Here is a 16,189-nt window from a genome sequence, read left to right on the forward strand (position 1 = left end):
TGCAACTATCACGAAATATTGCCCAGGCTCGGAATAAAAATCTGCAGCAAGTTAGATTTCCGTGGTTGTTGTGTACGGTATCGTATAGTCTGCCCCGTCCGACTATACTGCTCCGCTCACTGGTTATAATTCCCATCGGGTAGCCCCTATATAACGCCATCCCCAAACATTCGATATTTTGTGGAGTTTGGGCACGATTTCCCACCTAATTGGCTAAAATTTGGTATTTTGTGTCCTCAGTGGGTAATACATTTTCCTCCCAAAAGTTGGTTAACTATATAACGGTACTTTATAAATTTCAGTTTTTTTTGTGGGCACGACTTTCAACGAGTATTTCTACCGAAAAATGAGCAATGTTGATCCACTTTTGAGTAAGCCCTCATATAACGATACCCCTAAATCGGTATACTATACCGATCGTTATTTCTCGACAATGAAATATATGATTCTGAAAAGTTTTCAGTGTACGAAAGAGAAATTATGGACCTCTAATCTGATATTAAATCTATTTGATGTAAGGGTTCAGATATGTGAGTTATACAAATTATAATGCAAAATGAAAATTTCGTGAAAATGTAAGATTCGAAATTTAGTTCTGCCGAAATTTGAAGTTCGGTGATAGTTTTATATAAAATATCTAATATTATATCTTTTATAATTATTAATTAATTTTTGCTAATAAATAACGCAAAATTATTTTTCCCCATAGGTTCTTGTCACTTTGGCTTTGGTTGCTAGCGCTGCTGCCGCTCCCGGTTATTTGGGTGGTTTGGGAGGCTATGGCGGTGGTCATGGTCTATTAGGTGGTCATGCAATTGCTGCCCCTGCCATTTCATATGCTGCACCAGCTAAAATTGCCGCTCCAGCCATTTCATATGCCGCTCCAGCTCTTGCTCATGGTCCTGCCATCTCCTATGCCGCTCCTGCCATTACCAAAATTGCTGCTGCTCCCGCCATCTCGTATGCTGCACCAGTTGCCAAAATCGGTTATGCTGCTCCCGCTTTGGGTCTGGGTCATGGTTTGGGTTATGGCGGTTTGGGTTACGGTCATGGCTTGGGCTATGGTCACGGTTTGGGTTTGGGTTATGGTCATGGTTGGTAATTTGTGCCAACATGAAAACTGTTAACAGTATTTATAATTACTTTTTGAGAGAAAAAAATAAATAAATAAACTAAATTTAAATGCTTGAGAATGAAGGAGCGCGAGATGGATGGAGTGTGAAGGAGAGAATTGTTGTGCCTTTTGGTTAAAACAAAAATTTATATTGACAATTTATTAAATGAGTGTATATATTGTAAATAATGATAATAATAAAAGACATCTAATTAAATACTCCAATAATATTTGAGTTTTTTCTTATTTTACTGTACCAGAAATAACTTTCAAATGAAAATTTAACAAGCAAAATATTTCGACAAGTTAATCTAGAGAAAAGAGGTTAAAGACGTTATGTTATATACATATATTTAAAGGCTAAAGCTGAACAAGATTATCTACATTTTACAAATAAATTATTATACCCTACACAACTATATTGTCATGGTATTATAGCTTTATGCTGCCCCAAAAGTTTGTAACGCTGCGAAATATTGGTCCTAGACCCACCTTTAAGTATTCCGATCGTCATATCTCGACTAGCTGAGTCGATCTAGACATGTGTGTCCGTCCGTCGGTCTGTCCATTATAATTTGTAAACACGTAATTTGTAAACAGTTATATATGAATCGAAATTTTGCATGTAGGATGGGATTTGGCCAATGAAGACCCCTATTGTTTTTCATAAAGATCGGTTAATATTTAGGGGATGAAATGGACCAAAACCTTTAGTTTTGTCTGATTTTCTGATCGCTCCAGAAGTCGTAATTATGGCCCAAACATCGCGAATTTTTACATGGAGAAGAGGGTCGGGCCAAAGAATAAGCATGCCTGTTTTGATAAAGATCGGTCAATATTTAACGGGTCAAATGGACCCTGACTTTTGTTCCATGAGGTACCAGTTATGGTTAAGGACATCGACTATAATTTTCGTTTATGATCAGATAGTAAATTTGGGATAAAGTTGACCTAAGACCTAATTTTTTTTCGAGTCGATTATAAGCCGAATATGAGTAGTAATATTCGGAAAAAATGTCAGTGTAAGGAAGAGGTTCTTTTGACCTCTAATCGGGCTAGAGGGTGCAACTGTCATAAATATATGCCTATGTTTTGTCATACTTCCCTACAAAATGTTTCGATTTTAGAGTCTCTACGAAAACAACATATTGGTCTTAGATCCACGTTTTGGTTTAGGGCGAAGACGACAGCTTTAATTTGTGATCAAGATCGCTTAGTTTAGGAGATTATGATAAGTCAATATTAGGCGGATAAAATGGACCTTCCATTGGCGTGAAAATTAGTAAAATTATTTCATAGAGACATGGTTCATGGTTCAAGATGTCATGGTATCTACGAGAAGGAGTTACCTTTCATGTCTCATACACAACGTTTAGGTCCATATGATTTGCTAAATTTTAAAGTTGTCGTGCTTCTTCGTGGATTTGATCCCTTTCCCCTGTAAAATTTTGCGATGTTTGTGCCAAAATTGTGGCATCTGCAACGACTACAACAGATAAAAAAGAAAAAAGGTTTTGGTCCCTTAAACAGATCATTCCCTGGGGTCGCGGGTCAGATATGTGGGGTTATATCAAAACTTGGACCTTAAACTTCGGAAATCTCATAATGCAAAATTAGAGCCCTTAAAAACGTAAACCAAAATTTATAATGTTTTCCATCAGAACCTGAAAAACACGTTAGGGTTAATACGGCTGAAAAAGGTGTCCAAGCTCCCAGAACATCGAATAATAGGGGTAACATATTAGGAGGGCTACCTGGAAACTGGAACAATATTTTATTTTAATTTTTGGTGGGGAGATTTTCTACTCAATGAGAGAATAAATTATAAGATTACATGCAATTTGGTTGAAACGCGTGTATCGTTATATGGGGAATACTATATAAAGTGGACCAATATTGATCATTTTCAGTAGAAAGATTTTCACCCCAGTTACAACCCTAAATACTACATCACAGCTGGATGGGTTGAAAAGCATAAAAATACTGAATATTGGGTCGTACGGTGATATGGGAGCTACCCCGAAACATAGGCCAATATTGATAATTTTTCGTAGGCAGATTTGGTACCCAATATAAATCCAAGTTCTAAATTACGGCCGATTCTGTTGAAAAACTTATCCAGAACCATCAATAAACCGTATAATGGCGGGCACCATTATATTGGGACTATTGTAAAAAGTGCATCACCAATGTGAATTCAAAGTACTAAAATACATCCAATTCGGTTAAAAATCATGTCAAAACTCTACTAAATACCAAGTAAGGTGGACCAACATTGAACATTTTCGATAGGAAGATTTTATACCCAATAAGAACCAAGCATAGGAAATTACAGCCAACTCGTGTCAAAGATGTGCCAAACATCCCCATAATACCAAATATTTAATGGTATCGTAGTATGGGAGTTATACCAAAACGAGCGATATATCTCGTTCGCAAAACCAAACATCTTAGGAGTAATAGCAATGCCAATGAAAAATTTTCAAATTCTATCTTAAATATTGCAATTTCCATCGTGATTTCAACAGACAGAACGGTTAAATCGACATAGATGGTTTAAGAAATAGGTGGATATGGACAAATTTTTAGTGGTCTTACAAACTCCTGAGTTCACACAAGCTTGAACAAACCTCGGATACTATCCCATTACTTCATGGATAATGTTTCTACGAGTTCATGTGCAATTTTCTTTTATAAACATGAGCCATATATCTAAATCATACCACATAACCCCCAGGGTTTTATCCTCCATTAACCTCCACATTCAGACCAATGTTATTAATACCAATCGTAAGCACCACATATTGAGGAGATTAATTTCAAACATAAATTATAACCGTCGGCAAACAATTCAATTGCTCAATTACTTTATCCAAAAAATGATTCGACATTCAATTAATTTCAACATGATTTTATATTTCTAATCTCCGAAATAATTGCTGGGTTTTGATGAAGCCAAAATCAAAGCTATAATTTTCAGTTGCTCTTGACAATATTCTATCAAAATAAATTCATACGACTGCAATTTACTAATACAAATTAAACATATGTAAATACATGTACATAGAGATATGTATGACAATGTTCATATTTGCAAATAGTTTAGAAAGTTTCTAATATTCTAGTAGATTTTTTATGAAAAACTTCTTAGCTATATAAACCTTTGGTAAATTCAACAAAATATGCAAACATTATTCAACATTCATTGTGTAAACTCACCCAAATAGAGGATATCCTTTGACAGCAGAAATGTTTAAATTTGTGAGTAAATTTAATTAAACCACATACGAATTATTTTCAATTAGTACATCCTTTGTATCTGTAGATCCTTGTTGTTGTGTTGGCTGTAATTGCCAGTGCCGTTGCGGCTCCTGGTTATGTGACTGGTGGTTTGGCACACAGCTATTTGGGTGGTCATGCCATAGCTGCTGCTCCCGCCATTTCGTATGCTAATACTTTTGCTGCTCCTACTATTACTAAAATTGCTGGTGCTCCAGCCATCTCATATGCTGCTCCACTGACTAATGTTGGTTATGCTGCACCAGCCTTGGGTTTAGGCTATGGTCATAATTTGGCTTATGGTGGCTTGGGACATGTTTGGTAAAGTGGATGAAAAAATATTCCAGTTATGGGCTTATAGATCTTCGAAAAAATTTAATTGAAAAGCGGAATTATTTGTACTGTGTAAAATATTCATTGGAAATTTCCTCGATTTAAATAAAAATATAAAATATTGCATAACGAATTCAAATGGTGTATAAACAACTTTTAATACTGACGTATAACCCTGACATCCGAGTACACACAAACATATAAATGGTATCAATTTTAAGATAAACCACCTCTTGATTATACTATCAACTTCTCGGGTCTATGTCCTTCAGGTGTAAATATATACGCCCCAGAATACAAATTTTGTAATTTTGCACACGAAAGTCTGGGTCCATTTGATCTAGGGTCTAGGACCAATATATCGCGGCGTTACAAAATCTTGGTACTTCAAAAAGCTATAATACCCGGACAACATAGTTGTGTACGGTATAAAAATTCATGTCTGTACTAGGCCTTTGAAAAATAATCCACTTCTGTAATAGGTATTTGAAAAAATATTTATAAAATAATCCTCGACTGTAGGAGGCATTTGAAAAAATATTTTTTTTTTAAATCCACGGCTTCTGTTGATCCTTTATCGTCGCTTTGGATGGGTCCTTGAAAATAAAACTCTTAGCGTTGGTCCTTGAAAAAATGTTTAAAAACATGTATTGGTCCTAATATCCATGCTTATTGTGGTGGTTGAAAAATACTTTTCAAAATCCATGCCTTGTTTCGGTGGCTGCAAAAATATTTTAAACCAGTAAGGAAAGTAGTAAAGTCGGACTGGGCCGACTATATGATACCCTTCATCACTTGGGGTATATTCTACATATGTATTCTAAAAGTCGTCGCCTTCTCGAAGGAACATTGATATGAAATTGGACGAACTTAAATCTAAATCTAACCCGAATTTCTCGAAACTTAACACACGAGCTATGGTAGGGACAGATTTGCATCTCAAAGCACGAAAATCCCCATAAACATGCAGAACAACAACATCGAGTGTAAATACAAATACAGAAAAAGCCAGAAAACTTCTGTAAATACACTTGTCATGAGAGAAAGAATATATAAGAGGTTGTTGTGCCGGTCGGCCACAATTTACATTAAATCGAACGAAAATATATATGTGAGCTATATCTTAATCTGAACCGATTTTCACGAAACTAAGCACACATCATTCTGGACCTAATTCAGTACCCTATGCCAAATTTCGTACAAATCGAAAGATATATAGGGACTTTGGAGGCCCATTTGCCTTAAATCGGACGAAAATATATATGGGTGCTATATATAAATCTGACCCGATTTTCTCGAAACTTGACACACATCATTCTAGCCTCAATTCAGTACACTATGCTAAATTTTGCGCAAATCGAAAGATATGTAGGGACTTTGGTGCTCCATTTACATAAAATCGGCCAAAACTATATATGGGAGCTATATCTAAATCTGAACCGATTTTCTCGAAATTTAACACACGTCATTTTAGACTCAATTGAGCACACCGTCGTGCCAAATTTCGTGCAAATCGAACGATATATAGGGACTTTGGTGCACGATTTACGTTTAATCGGACGAAAATATATATGGGAATTATATCTAAATCTGAACCGATTTTCAGGAAACTTAACACACATCATTCTAGACCCAATTGATTATACTGTGCCAAATTTCGTTCAAACCGAGAGATATATAGGGACTTTGGTGCACCATTTACATTTAATCGGACGAAAATATATATGGGAGGTATATCTAAATCTGAACCGATTTTCAGAAAACTTAACACATATCATTCTAGACCTAATTCATTACACTGTGTCAAATTTCGTGCAAATCGAACGATATATAGGGACTTTGGTGCACCATTTACATTAAATCGGTCGAAAATTCATTCCAATATTATTATCTGATCATCACCGAAAATTATAGGCATTGTGCTCGACCATACCTGGATGCTCATGGAAAATTTCAAAGCGATCAGCTCTATATATCCGACCTCTAGTGTGGTAATGTTTAACTAAATAATATCTGAATACGTAAGCACCCGTAAATATTTAAGTGTAACTCCCGCATCCGAGTGCATACGACAATATAATTTAATTAATTATAATTCAATTTAAAGGCCAACCACTCCCCTAGGATATAGTACTAACTTCTCGGCTCTATGTTCTTTAAGAGTAAATATATTCGCCATAGAATACAAATTTTGTAATTTTTCACACAAAAGTCAGGGTCCATTTGACCCGCTATATATTGACCGATCTTTATCAAAAGAGGCATCCTTATTCTTTGGCCCGATCCCCTTCTCCCCCCTTCTCGAGATGTTTGGGCCATAATTGCGGCCTCTGGAGCAACCAGAAAACCCGACAAAAACTAAGTATTTGGTACATTTCATCCCCTAAATATTAACCGATCTTTACCAAAAGCAATAGTGGTCTTCATTGGGCCGAAACCATCCTACATTTCGCGAAGATGGGTCCATAACTGTAGCCTGTATCGTGTTTACAAATTATATTGAACAGACGGACGGACGGACGGACACACATGTCGAGATCGACTCAGCTAGTCGAGATATGACGATCGGTATATTTAAAGGTGTTCCTAGGACCAATATTTCGCGCGTTACACACTCTTGGGGCTGCACAAACCTGTAATACCCTGACAACATAGTTGTGTAGAGTATAAAAATCACTCCAATATTAGAAAAATATTGCTAAAAAACTGCGCCACTGTCTAGTTCTTATTTAAATAAAATCGTTGAAATTGGACGGGTTTTATAAATTCACGAGGGTCCAAATATGATTCCAAGATTAAACTTTTGAATCGGAAAAAATCTGCATTTCCTCGCTTATAACACCACACACCTTTGCAAAAAAATAATTAGTCATTACCATATTTTGTAATCCAAATTAGACTACATTTAGTATAATTATTATAAAATAATGAACCAAAAATTATTATAAAATCAAATAATAGTTCTACTTTCAGCAACACAATTAAAATAATTTAAATTGTTTTCCACTAATTTGGTAATACCAAGAAAATAAAAAACAAACATGAGCATTTGTATTATTTTATTACATATTATCATTTTATATATTATAAAGACACACACAAACGTAACAAACATTTGTCCGTTTCCAAGAAAAGCAAAAAAAACTCCACCTGAATATTGTTTGCATTGATCTTCATACAATTGCAAATCCGCTGAATATTGTTACCAATTGAAAATGTTGTGAACTGAAATCACTGGCCACTGGCTTTGATACATTGTTAAAGGTGGATGCAACAACAACAACAACAAAGTAAAAGTGTTTTGTTGTTGGTGGGGCCACATTCTGCCATTCAAACCAGCTGATTTTCGGGGTTATGTGTGCAAAATTTGCTCGCGACTCAACTCGAACTGTAACCAGAAGATGACGAATAAAACTTCTCACCGTATGTCGTTCGATGTCGCAGCTGCAACATTTTTAGCACACCTTTTAGAAGTAGGCCTACTGAGTGATGCCATGGTGACTGGTCATGGTGTTACTGCAAGATTTTATAGATTTTTCATAAGATTTTTGTTTTTGTTATTGTTTTATTATTTGTGATTTTTTTGTTAACCTAAACGAACAGCTAGTCACAATATTTCGGCTATAAATACTATAGGCAACTGTAACAAGAAACCCAAAGTCCAGTAAGCTTTCTTAGCATAAAGAACTCGGCAGTAATTCGATAAAACAGCGAATAGTTATTCCCTTAAAAAAAATGTTTAAGTTTGTAAGTAAGATTTAAAAAATGTGTGAAAAGGATATAAGGATAAATTATGAAATAAAGAAAAAATTGTGAATTGCGTAAATAATAAATTGTGTATGTGAAATGTTTCTGGAAAACGGAAGCAGACAAAATTTAAATTTGTAAGGATAAATAGTGCAAGACATTTTGCATTGGAAAAGAATAGTAAAGGACTATAAAGTGTGGTAATATTATTCAATATTCATAATTGCAACAAATGAATATAGAGATTATTTTATCCGAATTAAAAGCCTATATTAAATTTCGCGACATATGTCAGGGATCATAACCAAAGGATTTTTAACCTCCTAGATCCCAGTATACAAACTAGATGACTTTAAAAATATGACTGGTACCTTCAATACAATGAAAATCGGGCCAAACTGTAACATGGATGCAATGTGAAAACACGGTCCAATATCGATAATATTTTCTGAGGTGCTTGGAGAACCAAAAATACCAAATTACAGCAACATCGGATGGAAAATGCATTTCAGTGTGACTATTCCAAAAAACGACCCCAATATTGAAAATGGGAGATTTTTGAACTCTGCAAATTCGATATTCTATCTGCTATCGGAAAATACGTAATCTTTTGGCTAATTCTGATTTTGGGTAAACTGCGTTTTTAACTCGACTTCGGTCCCGAAAATAACTTTGTGTATACGAACTCACAGGTTGGGAAGCTGACTTCAACATATCTAAAACCAGTGAGCGGAGCAGTATTGTCGGATAGGGCCGACCATATGATGCCCTACACAACTTCCACGAATAAATGCACCCTCTTGACCGACTATATGTCAACAAATATTCCTAATATTCAGTAGACGAGGGTTGTAAATGTCCAGATTCTCTTTACCGTGGGTTATGTTGTGATGTTGGGCTTTCAATTGTGGCCTAAAGATCGACTCGAAAACAAAAACACAAAAATAAGTTTTCGGTCCACTTCATCCCAAAATTATTATCTGATCATCACCGAAAATTAGAGGTGTTGTCGTTGACCATAACGGGAATCTAATGGAAAATTACAAAACGATCAGCGCTATATTTCCGCCTTTTAGTGTGGTAATGGGTTACTAAATAAAATTTCAGTATGTAAGCACCAGTTAATATTTAAGTGTAACTCCCACATCCGAGTACATATGACAAAATAATTGGTATCAATTTAAGGTCAACCACTCGTCTTCGATGCACTATCGACTTCTCGGGTCTATATCCTTCAGGAGTAAATTAATACGCCATATAATACAAATTTTGTAATTTTTCGGACAAAAATCAGGGTCCATTTGACCCGCTAAATATTGACCGATCTTTATCAAAACAGGTATGCTTATTCATTGGCATACCGGCCTCTGGATCGACCTGAAAACCCGACATAAATAACGTTTTTCGTCCATTTCATCCCCTAAATATTAACCGATCTTTTCCAAAAACAATAGGGACCTTAATTGGCCAGAACACATCATACATGCAAAATTTCGTGGAGATTGGTCCATAACTGTGGCCAGTATGGTGTTTACAATTTATAATGGACAGACGGGCGGACGGACGGACACACATGTCTAGATCGACTCAGCTAGCCGAGATTTGAGATCGGTATACTTAAAGGTGGTTCTAGGACCAATATTTCGCGGCGTTACAAACTTTTGGGGCTGCACAAAGCTATAATACCCTGACAACATAGTTGTGTAGGGTATAATTAAGCGGTGCCTTTATATGGGAACATATTTTGAAAAGGTTTTTATTCACCAGGAACCTAGAATGTCACATTACATCCGGTCTGCAGGTCTAAACATTCAAAATACCGAAAAAGATTCAAGTTCTTCATTTAATGGAAAAGATGAACGCATCTGGACAGATATTTTCAGGTCCCAAATTACAGTCACTTTGGTGGGAAAATTCGGTTAAATCTGTGGTGCAATGTTACAAATTACAACCACTTCGGTGGGAAATTTAATTAATAAAACCATTAAAATACCAAAATTTGGTACGCCATGAACCCGGAATGTCACATTACAGCATTTTTGTTGGAAATATAGAGTATATCTATAATACAGCGGATCGCGCGTAAATAAACGTAAATTAATGTTCATATTTTGCGGTAGGAAGACTTGCTATACAATGAGATACCAAATTACAGCAAATTCGATTTCAAAAAGTACTAATATTGGGTTTTAACAAGTTGTATGGGGACTACGCCAAAACATTTATTCTATCAGCATACATTCGATATTTCATAAACACCTGATCGATAGAAAGGTTAGCTATTATTGGATCCAAAATCCAACGAAATTTCTTCGTAGAAAAAGCGCATTGAAACAAATTTTAAATTTCGTTTCTCCTGTAAACCTGGTCATATGGAAATTATTCCGCTCAATCAACATGAAACGTTCAATTCTGCGGTGTACACCACAATTTGTTTGCCTGAAAACTTCGAAGAAGTTCGAAAAAACGAACAGGAGAAGACGACGTTTTGTCCATCATGACAATGCATGCTCCCACATCGGTTGAAACCAAAACATATAATTGATGTGCAATTTGCCGTAAGTGACTTTCATATTCGCGGACATCGGACAACGAAATTTCGGACATCGATAAAAATAACTTCCACCGAAGTCGACAAATTTGTTTGAGCGCATTAAAAAAAAAGCAAATAAAACTATGTTTATTATAAATATCCTTGTATTACATATGTATGTGTAAAATAAAATATACTAATTATAATACCTTTAATTTTTTGTATGACTTTCCAGGTAATTGTGTCCTTAGCACTTGTTGCCAGCGCCGCTGCAACTCCAGGTTATTTGGGTGGACTTGATCACGGATATTTGGGTGGTCCTGAATATGCCGCCGCCCCAGCCATTTCGTATGCTGCCCCAAGCTATACGAAAATTGCTGCCGCCCCTGCAATTTCATATGCAGCTCCGGCCTACACAAAAATTGCTGCCGCCCCTACAATTTCATATGCTGCACCAGCCATAACTAAATATGCTGCCGCTCCAGCTATATCTTATGCTGCTCCAGCCATTACCAAATACGCTGCGGCTCCTGCTATCTCTTATGCTGCACCAGCTATTTCATATTCCGCTCCCGCTATAACTAAATATGCTGCCGCTCCTGCTATTTCATATGCAGCTCCTGCTATAACTAAGTATGCCGCAGCCCCTGCTATTTCATATGCTGCACCAGCCATCACTAAATACGCTGCCGCTCCTGCTATATCCTATGCAGCTCCTGTTGCTAAATTAGGTTATGCTGCACCCGCCTTAGGTTATGGTCATGGTTTGGCCTATGGTGGTTTGGGTTATGGTCATGGTTGGTAAAAAGTTTGCGGCTCAGGCAATCGAAAGTCGTAAATATGCCAGCTGGGTAATGTTGGAAAATGTTTCCATTTAAATATTTTATTTGTTTGTATTTTGTTTTGTTGTAGAAGAAAAAAGTCCTCGATTTTTTTAAATATAAAAAAGAATAATAATTAAAATTTGTATAAAAATGCAATTGTATTTGATTTGTTAGCCAAAGTTAGGCAAATCTTCAATACATATGTAACGCCCAGGATTCCTTTTACAGATATTATATAAATAGTAATTTTTCTGTAGGTCACCTATACCCTCGATAGAAAACCAGCTGATATAATTTCGTCTGTTCTATTTAAAGAAGTCCTCCTAGTATCAGGGCGCCATCCTGTTTGCCTTCTGTCATTGCAACAATGGATATACTATCTTCCCATGGAGGTATTCTATAGAAATAATATCCTCTATGGGTCATCTATGAACTGAATAATTTCTGTATGAATTCTATGAATACCATACCTGCAGGAGGTATTCTTCTATGAAAAGTAGCCATCTGGAGTAAAACCTATAGATGTCCTGTCAATGATCTATTGGATGTTTATTATCTACAGAAGTAAGTTTCCATAGGTAAAATATCTCTAGTAGATCTTCTATAGTGTAAGTAGTGTTTCAACTAAAAAAAAATACATTCAGTGGATCTACTATATATAGACAACATCCTGTAGATCATTGATTGAAGAAAGCCCATATTCAGGTATTCTATGAAAAAAAATGCTTATGTAGCACTACATCCAGGATTTGATATTATTATAGACCCCAATACAATACATTTCCCACGGGAAACTCGACAGAATATTCTCCCCTAATTTTGGTAGATGGCCCTAGGATTTGCAACCCAAATGATTAAAAATCCATTGGGTGCAATTTTCAACCATGGCCCTTATTTTAACTAAACAACCACCGTACAAATTTGGTCTCGTTTTTACTTGGGTTTCTGTTTTGTTTTACTTTTTCCAAAAATAATATATTTATTATTAATAAATGTCGTTAACAGAGCAATTTTAGTAATTATATAATAACAAATATTATGAATTGATTTAATTGTTATAAAATTTTAAAAATAATTATTATTGACAAAAATAAATCACATGTTACCAACCGCCATAGGAGACAGTATAATAACCTGCTCCCCCAGAATAACCGGCTTTACCACCGCCTCCTCCGCCACCACCACCGAGATAGCCTCCTTTACCTCCTCCACCCCCAGCGTAACCACCAAAACCTCCTTCACCTCCTCCACCACCACCAGCTTTGCCACCACCACCACCGCCGCCATAGCCTCCATAACCACCATCACCACCTCCGCCACCACCACCGGCTTTACCACCGCCGCCACCATAGCCTCCATAACCGCCTTTTCCGCCACCACCGCCATAGCCTCCATAACCACCCTCACCACCTCCGCCGCCACCACCAGCTTTACCACCTCCGCCACCATAGCCTCCATAACCGCCTTTTCCGCCACCACCACCGGCGTAGCCACCAAAACCTCCTTTGCCAAAACCAAATCCACCTGAATAACCACCTTTACCACCTCCTCCACCAGCGTAACCACCATAACCTCCTTCACCGCCTCCTCCGCCACCACCAGCTTTACCACCACCACCTCCTCCGCCATAGCCCCCATAACCTCCTTCTCCACCACCAGCTTTACCGCCTCCTCCTCCACCACCGCCATAACCACCCTCACCGCCACCTCCATAGCCACCAAAACCTCCTTCACCACCATAACCGCCATAAACCACTTTGATTACTGGGGCTGGGGCCACTTTAGCATATATAACTTTTTCCACAACCGGAGCAGCTACTAAACCATATCCACCTTCACCGCCTCCGCCACCACCTCCTCCTCCATGGCCACCATAATAACCGCCACCGCCACCAATATATCCAGCCAACGAGGAATGATAACTGCAGACAAGTACCAGTAGAATACCCTAAGTAGGAAATGGAAAAATATATGGATTTACTTAGTGGAAATAAAAAACATCATTTCAACATACGGACGATATAGAATTTTCAAAATAGGTCTCTCATTGCTATTTTGAAAATTCTATATCGTTAAAATCACGATAGACCTAGCAATATTTAAGGTAAAGCTTTGAAATTTTGAACACATTGTTACTGCACCTTGGATGTTTGGTTTCTTGGCATAGCCCCTATATAGCGGTACCCCCACTATTCGGTATTCTTTGGGAAATTGTGAGGTGTTTTTCAAAGGAATTGGCTCTAATTTACCTTTTAAGTTTTTATTGGGTGTGAAATTATCAATATCTGTTCCTATAGCCCGGATATAGCTTTACACACCAATATTCGGTATTTGAGCACGCGTTTCAACCGAATTGTCTGTAATTGTATAATATTAACTCCAATCGAGTGACAAATTTCTATATCGGAGTTATAAATATCCTTTGGTCGACCATGTGTCATAGCCGGATGTCTGGAGTTTAGTATGTAGTTTCCTCCTAGCCCCCATTCGATTATAAGTATTTTGAATATCCACTTCGTGGTTTAACAGAGAGCGGATATTGTGAGGATATAAGCATGTCCCTTTGATGACAATCCTTTAATATTTTGGAGTTCAATTGGACACAGACTTTTCACCCAATACACCGGAAATATATAGAACACTTAAGTTGGCAGTATGTCCGAGAGGAGTGTTTGACATTTTTTTTTGCATATTTATACCCTTCACCACACTGTGGTAGAGGGTATTATGTCTTTGTGCATATATTTGTAACAGACAAAAATAATCGAGATAGACCCATGGTTCCTTTTGAGAATATGCATAGAATCACTTTCTGAGTCGATTTATGCATGTCCGCCCGTCTGTCCGTCCATGTATTTTTGTGAACAAAGTACAGGTCGCGTTTATGATCCGATTTGGATGGAATTTGACACATGTCACTTATTTGGCCCAAGGACGAACCCTATTGAAATTGCAGAAAATCGGTTCAGATTTACATATAGCTCCCATTTATAGTTTCGCCCGATTTTAGGTAAGTGGTGCACCAAAGTGCCTGAAAATAATTTCATTTGCATGAGTTTTGGCATAGCGTATTGAATTCATTCTAGAAAGACGTGTGCTAAGTTTCCTGAAAATCGGTTCAGCTTCCATATATAGTTTCGCCCGATTTTAGGTAAATGGTGCACCAGAGTCCCTGAAAATCATTTTATTTGCACGAATTGTGGCATAACGTATTGAATAAAGTCTAGAATGACATGTGCTATGTTTCCTGAAAATCGGTTCAGATTTAGATATAGCTTCCATATATAGTTTCGCCCTATTTCAGGTAAATGGTGCACCAAAGTCCCGTACTAAATTAAGTCTAGAATGATGTGCGCTAAGTTCCGTGAAAATCGGTTTAGATTTAGATATAGTTTCCATACATAGTTTCGTCCGATTTTAGGTAAAAGGTGCACCAAAGTCTCTGAAAATCATTCAATTTGCACGAGTTTTGGCCTAGCGTATATATTTTCGTCCGATTTTAAGTAAATTGTGCACTAAAGATCCACAGCTAGGCCGATTGACACAACGTACTGAAATTAATATAAATTAATCTCTGGCAAGTTTGCTTCAAATCGGTTCAGATATAAATATATGGTAGCTTCCATATATAATTTCGACTTATTAATTGTTCACCAAATAATCAATAGGTGTCTGATAGAGATTAAATTTTTGAACAGTGCAGCATACCGAATAGAATGTGTCAAGTTTGCTTTAAATCGATTTACATAAACCTGTCCCACTGTGCGCAATCGCATAGCATAGGTTCCAGAAAGACATATTTAAGTTCGTTCAATTTCATGTCTAAATTCGTTCAAAAAGGCGACGTCTTTTCGGATACATATGTCCGACTTTACTACTTTCCTTACTGGTTTTTAATGGAGTCAACATATCTTTTTATTTCTTAAGTGCACAATACAAAAATGTAAATACTGCGAAAATTTATGGGTTCAGAGGTAGCTGTGTAGGTTATCATATATACCGTCCCGTCCGACTACACTGCTCCGATTACTGGTATAATTTATTAATATTACTTATAATTTTTCTCACTTACCGACTTAATCATTTTTTCAACTTCGATAGACTTGAAATAATGTCGGGGATTATCTACTTTTAAGATGAATTTATTTTTTGTTTTGTTTGACTTGTAGGCGATCTGAACACAATCTAATATGACAGATGATAGATCAAACTGTTTTTATATGAACAATACATTGTTCATTCCCCCGATCCCGCATCAAACAATTTCAAGGGAACTACAACTTTTGTTTTAATAGAAATGCTTTCGTGTATAACAACATATCAGACAATAATTAACAAGACAATAAAAATGCATACCAA

At 36.7% G+C, this 16,189-nt stretch overlaps 3 protein-coding genes across 3 annotated transcripts; 2 read left to right on the plus strand and 1 right to left on the minus strand.

Moving 5' to 3' along the window:
* Window positions 1-346: 346 nt before the first annotated feature.
* LOC133322970 (cuticle protein 65) lies at window positions 347-1,108 on the plus strand. The gene is made up of 2 exons (XM_061531920.1): window positions 347-514; window positions 710-1,108. Exons 1-2 carry the CDS (start codon window positions 347-349, stop codon window positions 1,100-1,102), a joined length of 561 nt encoding a protein of 186 aa, XP_061387904.1. The 3' UTR covers window positions 1,103-1,108.
* Window positions 1,109-4,363: 3,255 nt separating this feature from the next.
* LOC133322972 (cuticle protein 16.5-like) lies at window positions 4,364-11,811 on the plus strand. The gene is made up of 3 exons (XM_061531921.1): window positions 4,364-4,375; window positions 4,440-4,709; window positions 11,242-11,811. Exons 1-3 carry the CDS (start codon window positions 4,364-4,366, stop codon window positions 11,809-11,811), a joined length of 852 nt encoding a protein of 283 aa, XP_061387905.1.
* A 1,121-nt stretch (window positions 11,812-12,932) lies between these two features.
* On the minus strand, window positions 12,933-15,914 carry LOC133322973 (uncharacterized). Its single transcript, XM_061531922.1, has 2 exons — window positions 15,903-15,914; window positions 12,933-13,778 (listed from the first exon to the last, which is right to left on the minus strand). The coding sequence occupies exons 1-2, from the start codon at window positions 15,912-15,914 to the stop codon at window positions 12,933-12,935; spliced, it is 858 nt and encodes a 285-aa protein (XP_061387906.1).
* Window positions 15,915-16,189: the final 275 nt, after the last annotated feature.

The sequence above is a fragment of the Musca vetustissima genome, unplaced genomic scaffold, assembly GCF_032173495.1.
Source record: "Musca vetustissima isolate MV318-11 ecotype Yass unplaced genomic scaffold, APGP_CSIRO_Mvet_v1 utg5922, whole genome shotgun sequence".
Classification (NCBI taxonomy): domain Eukaryota; kingdom Metazoa; phylum Arthropoda; class Insecta; order Diptera; family Muscidae; genus Musca; species Musca vetustissima.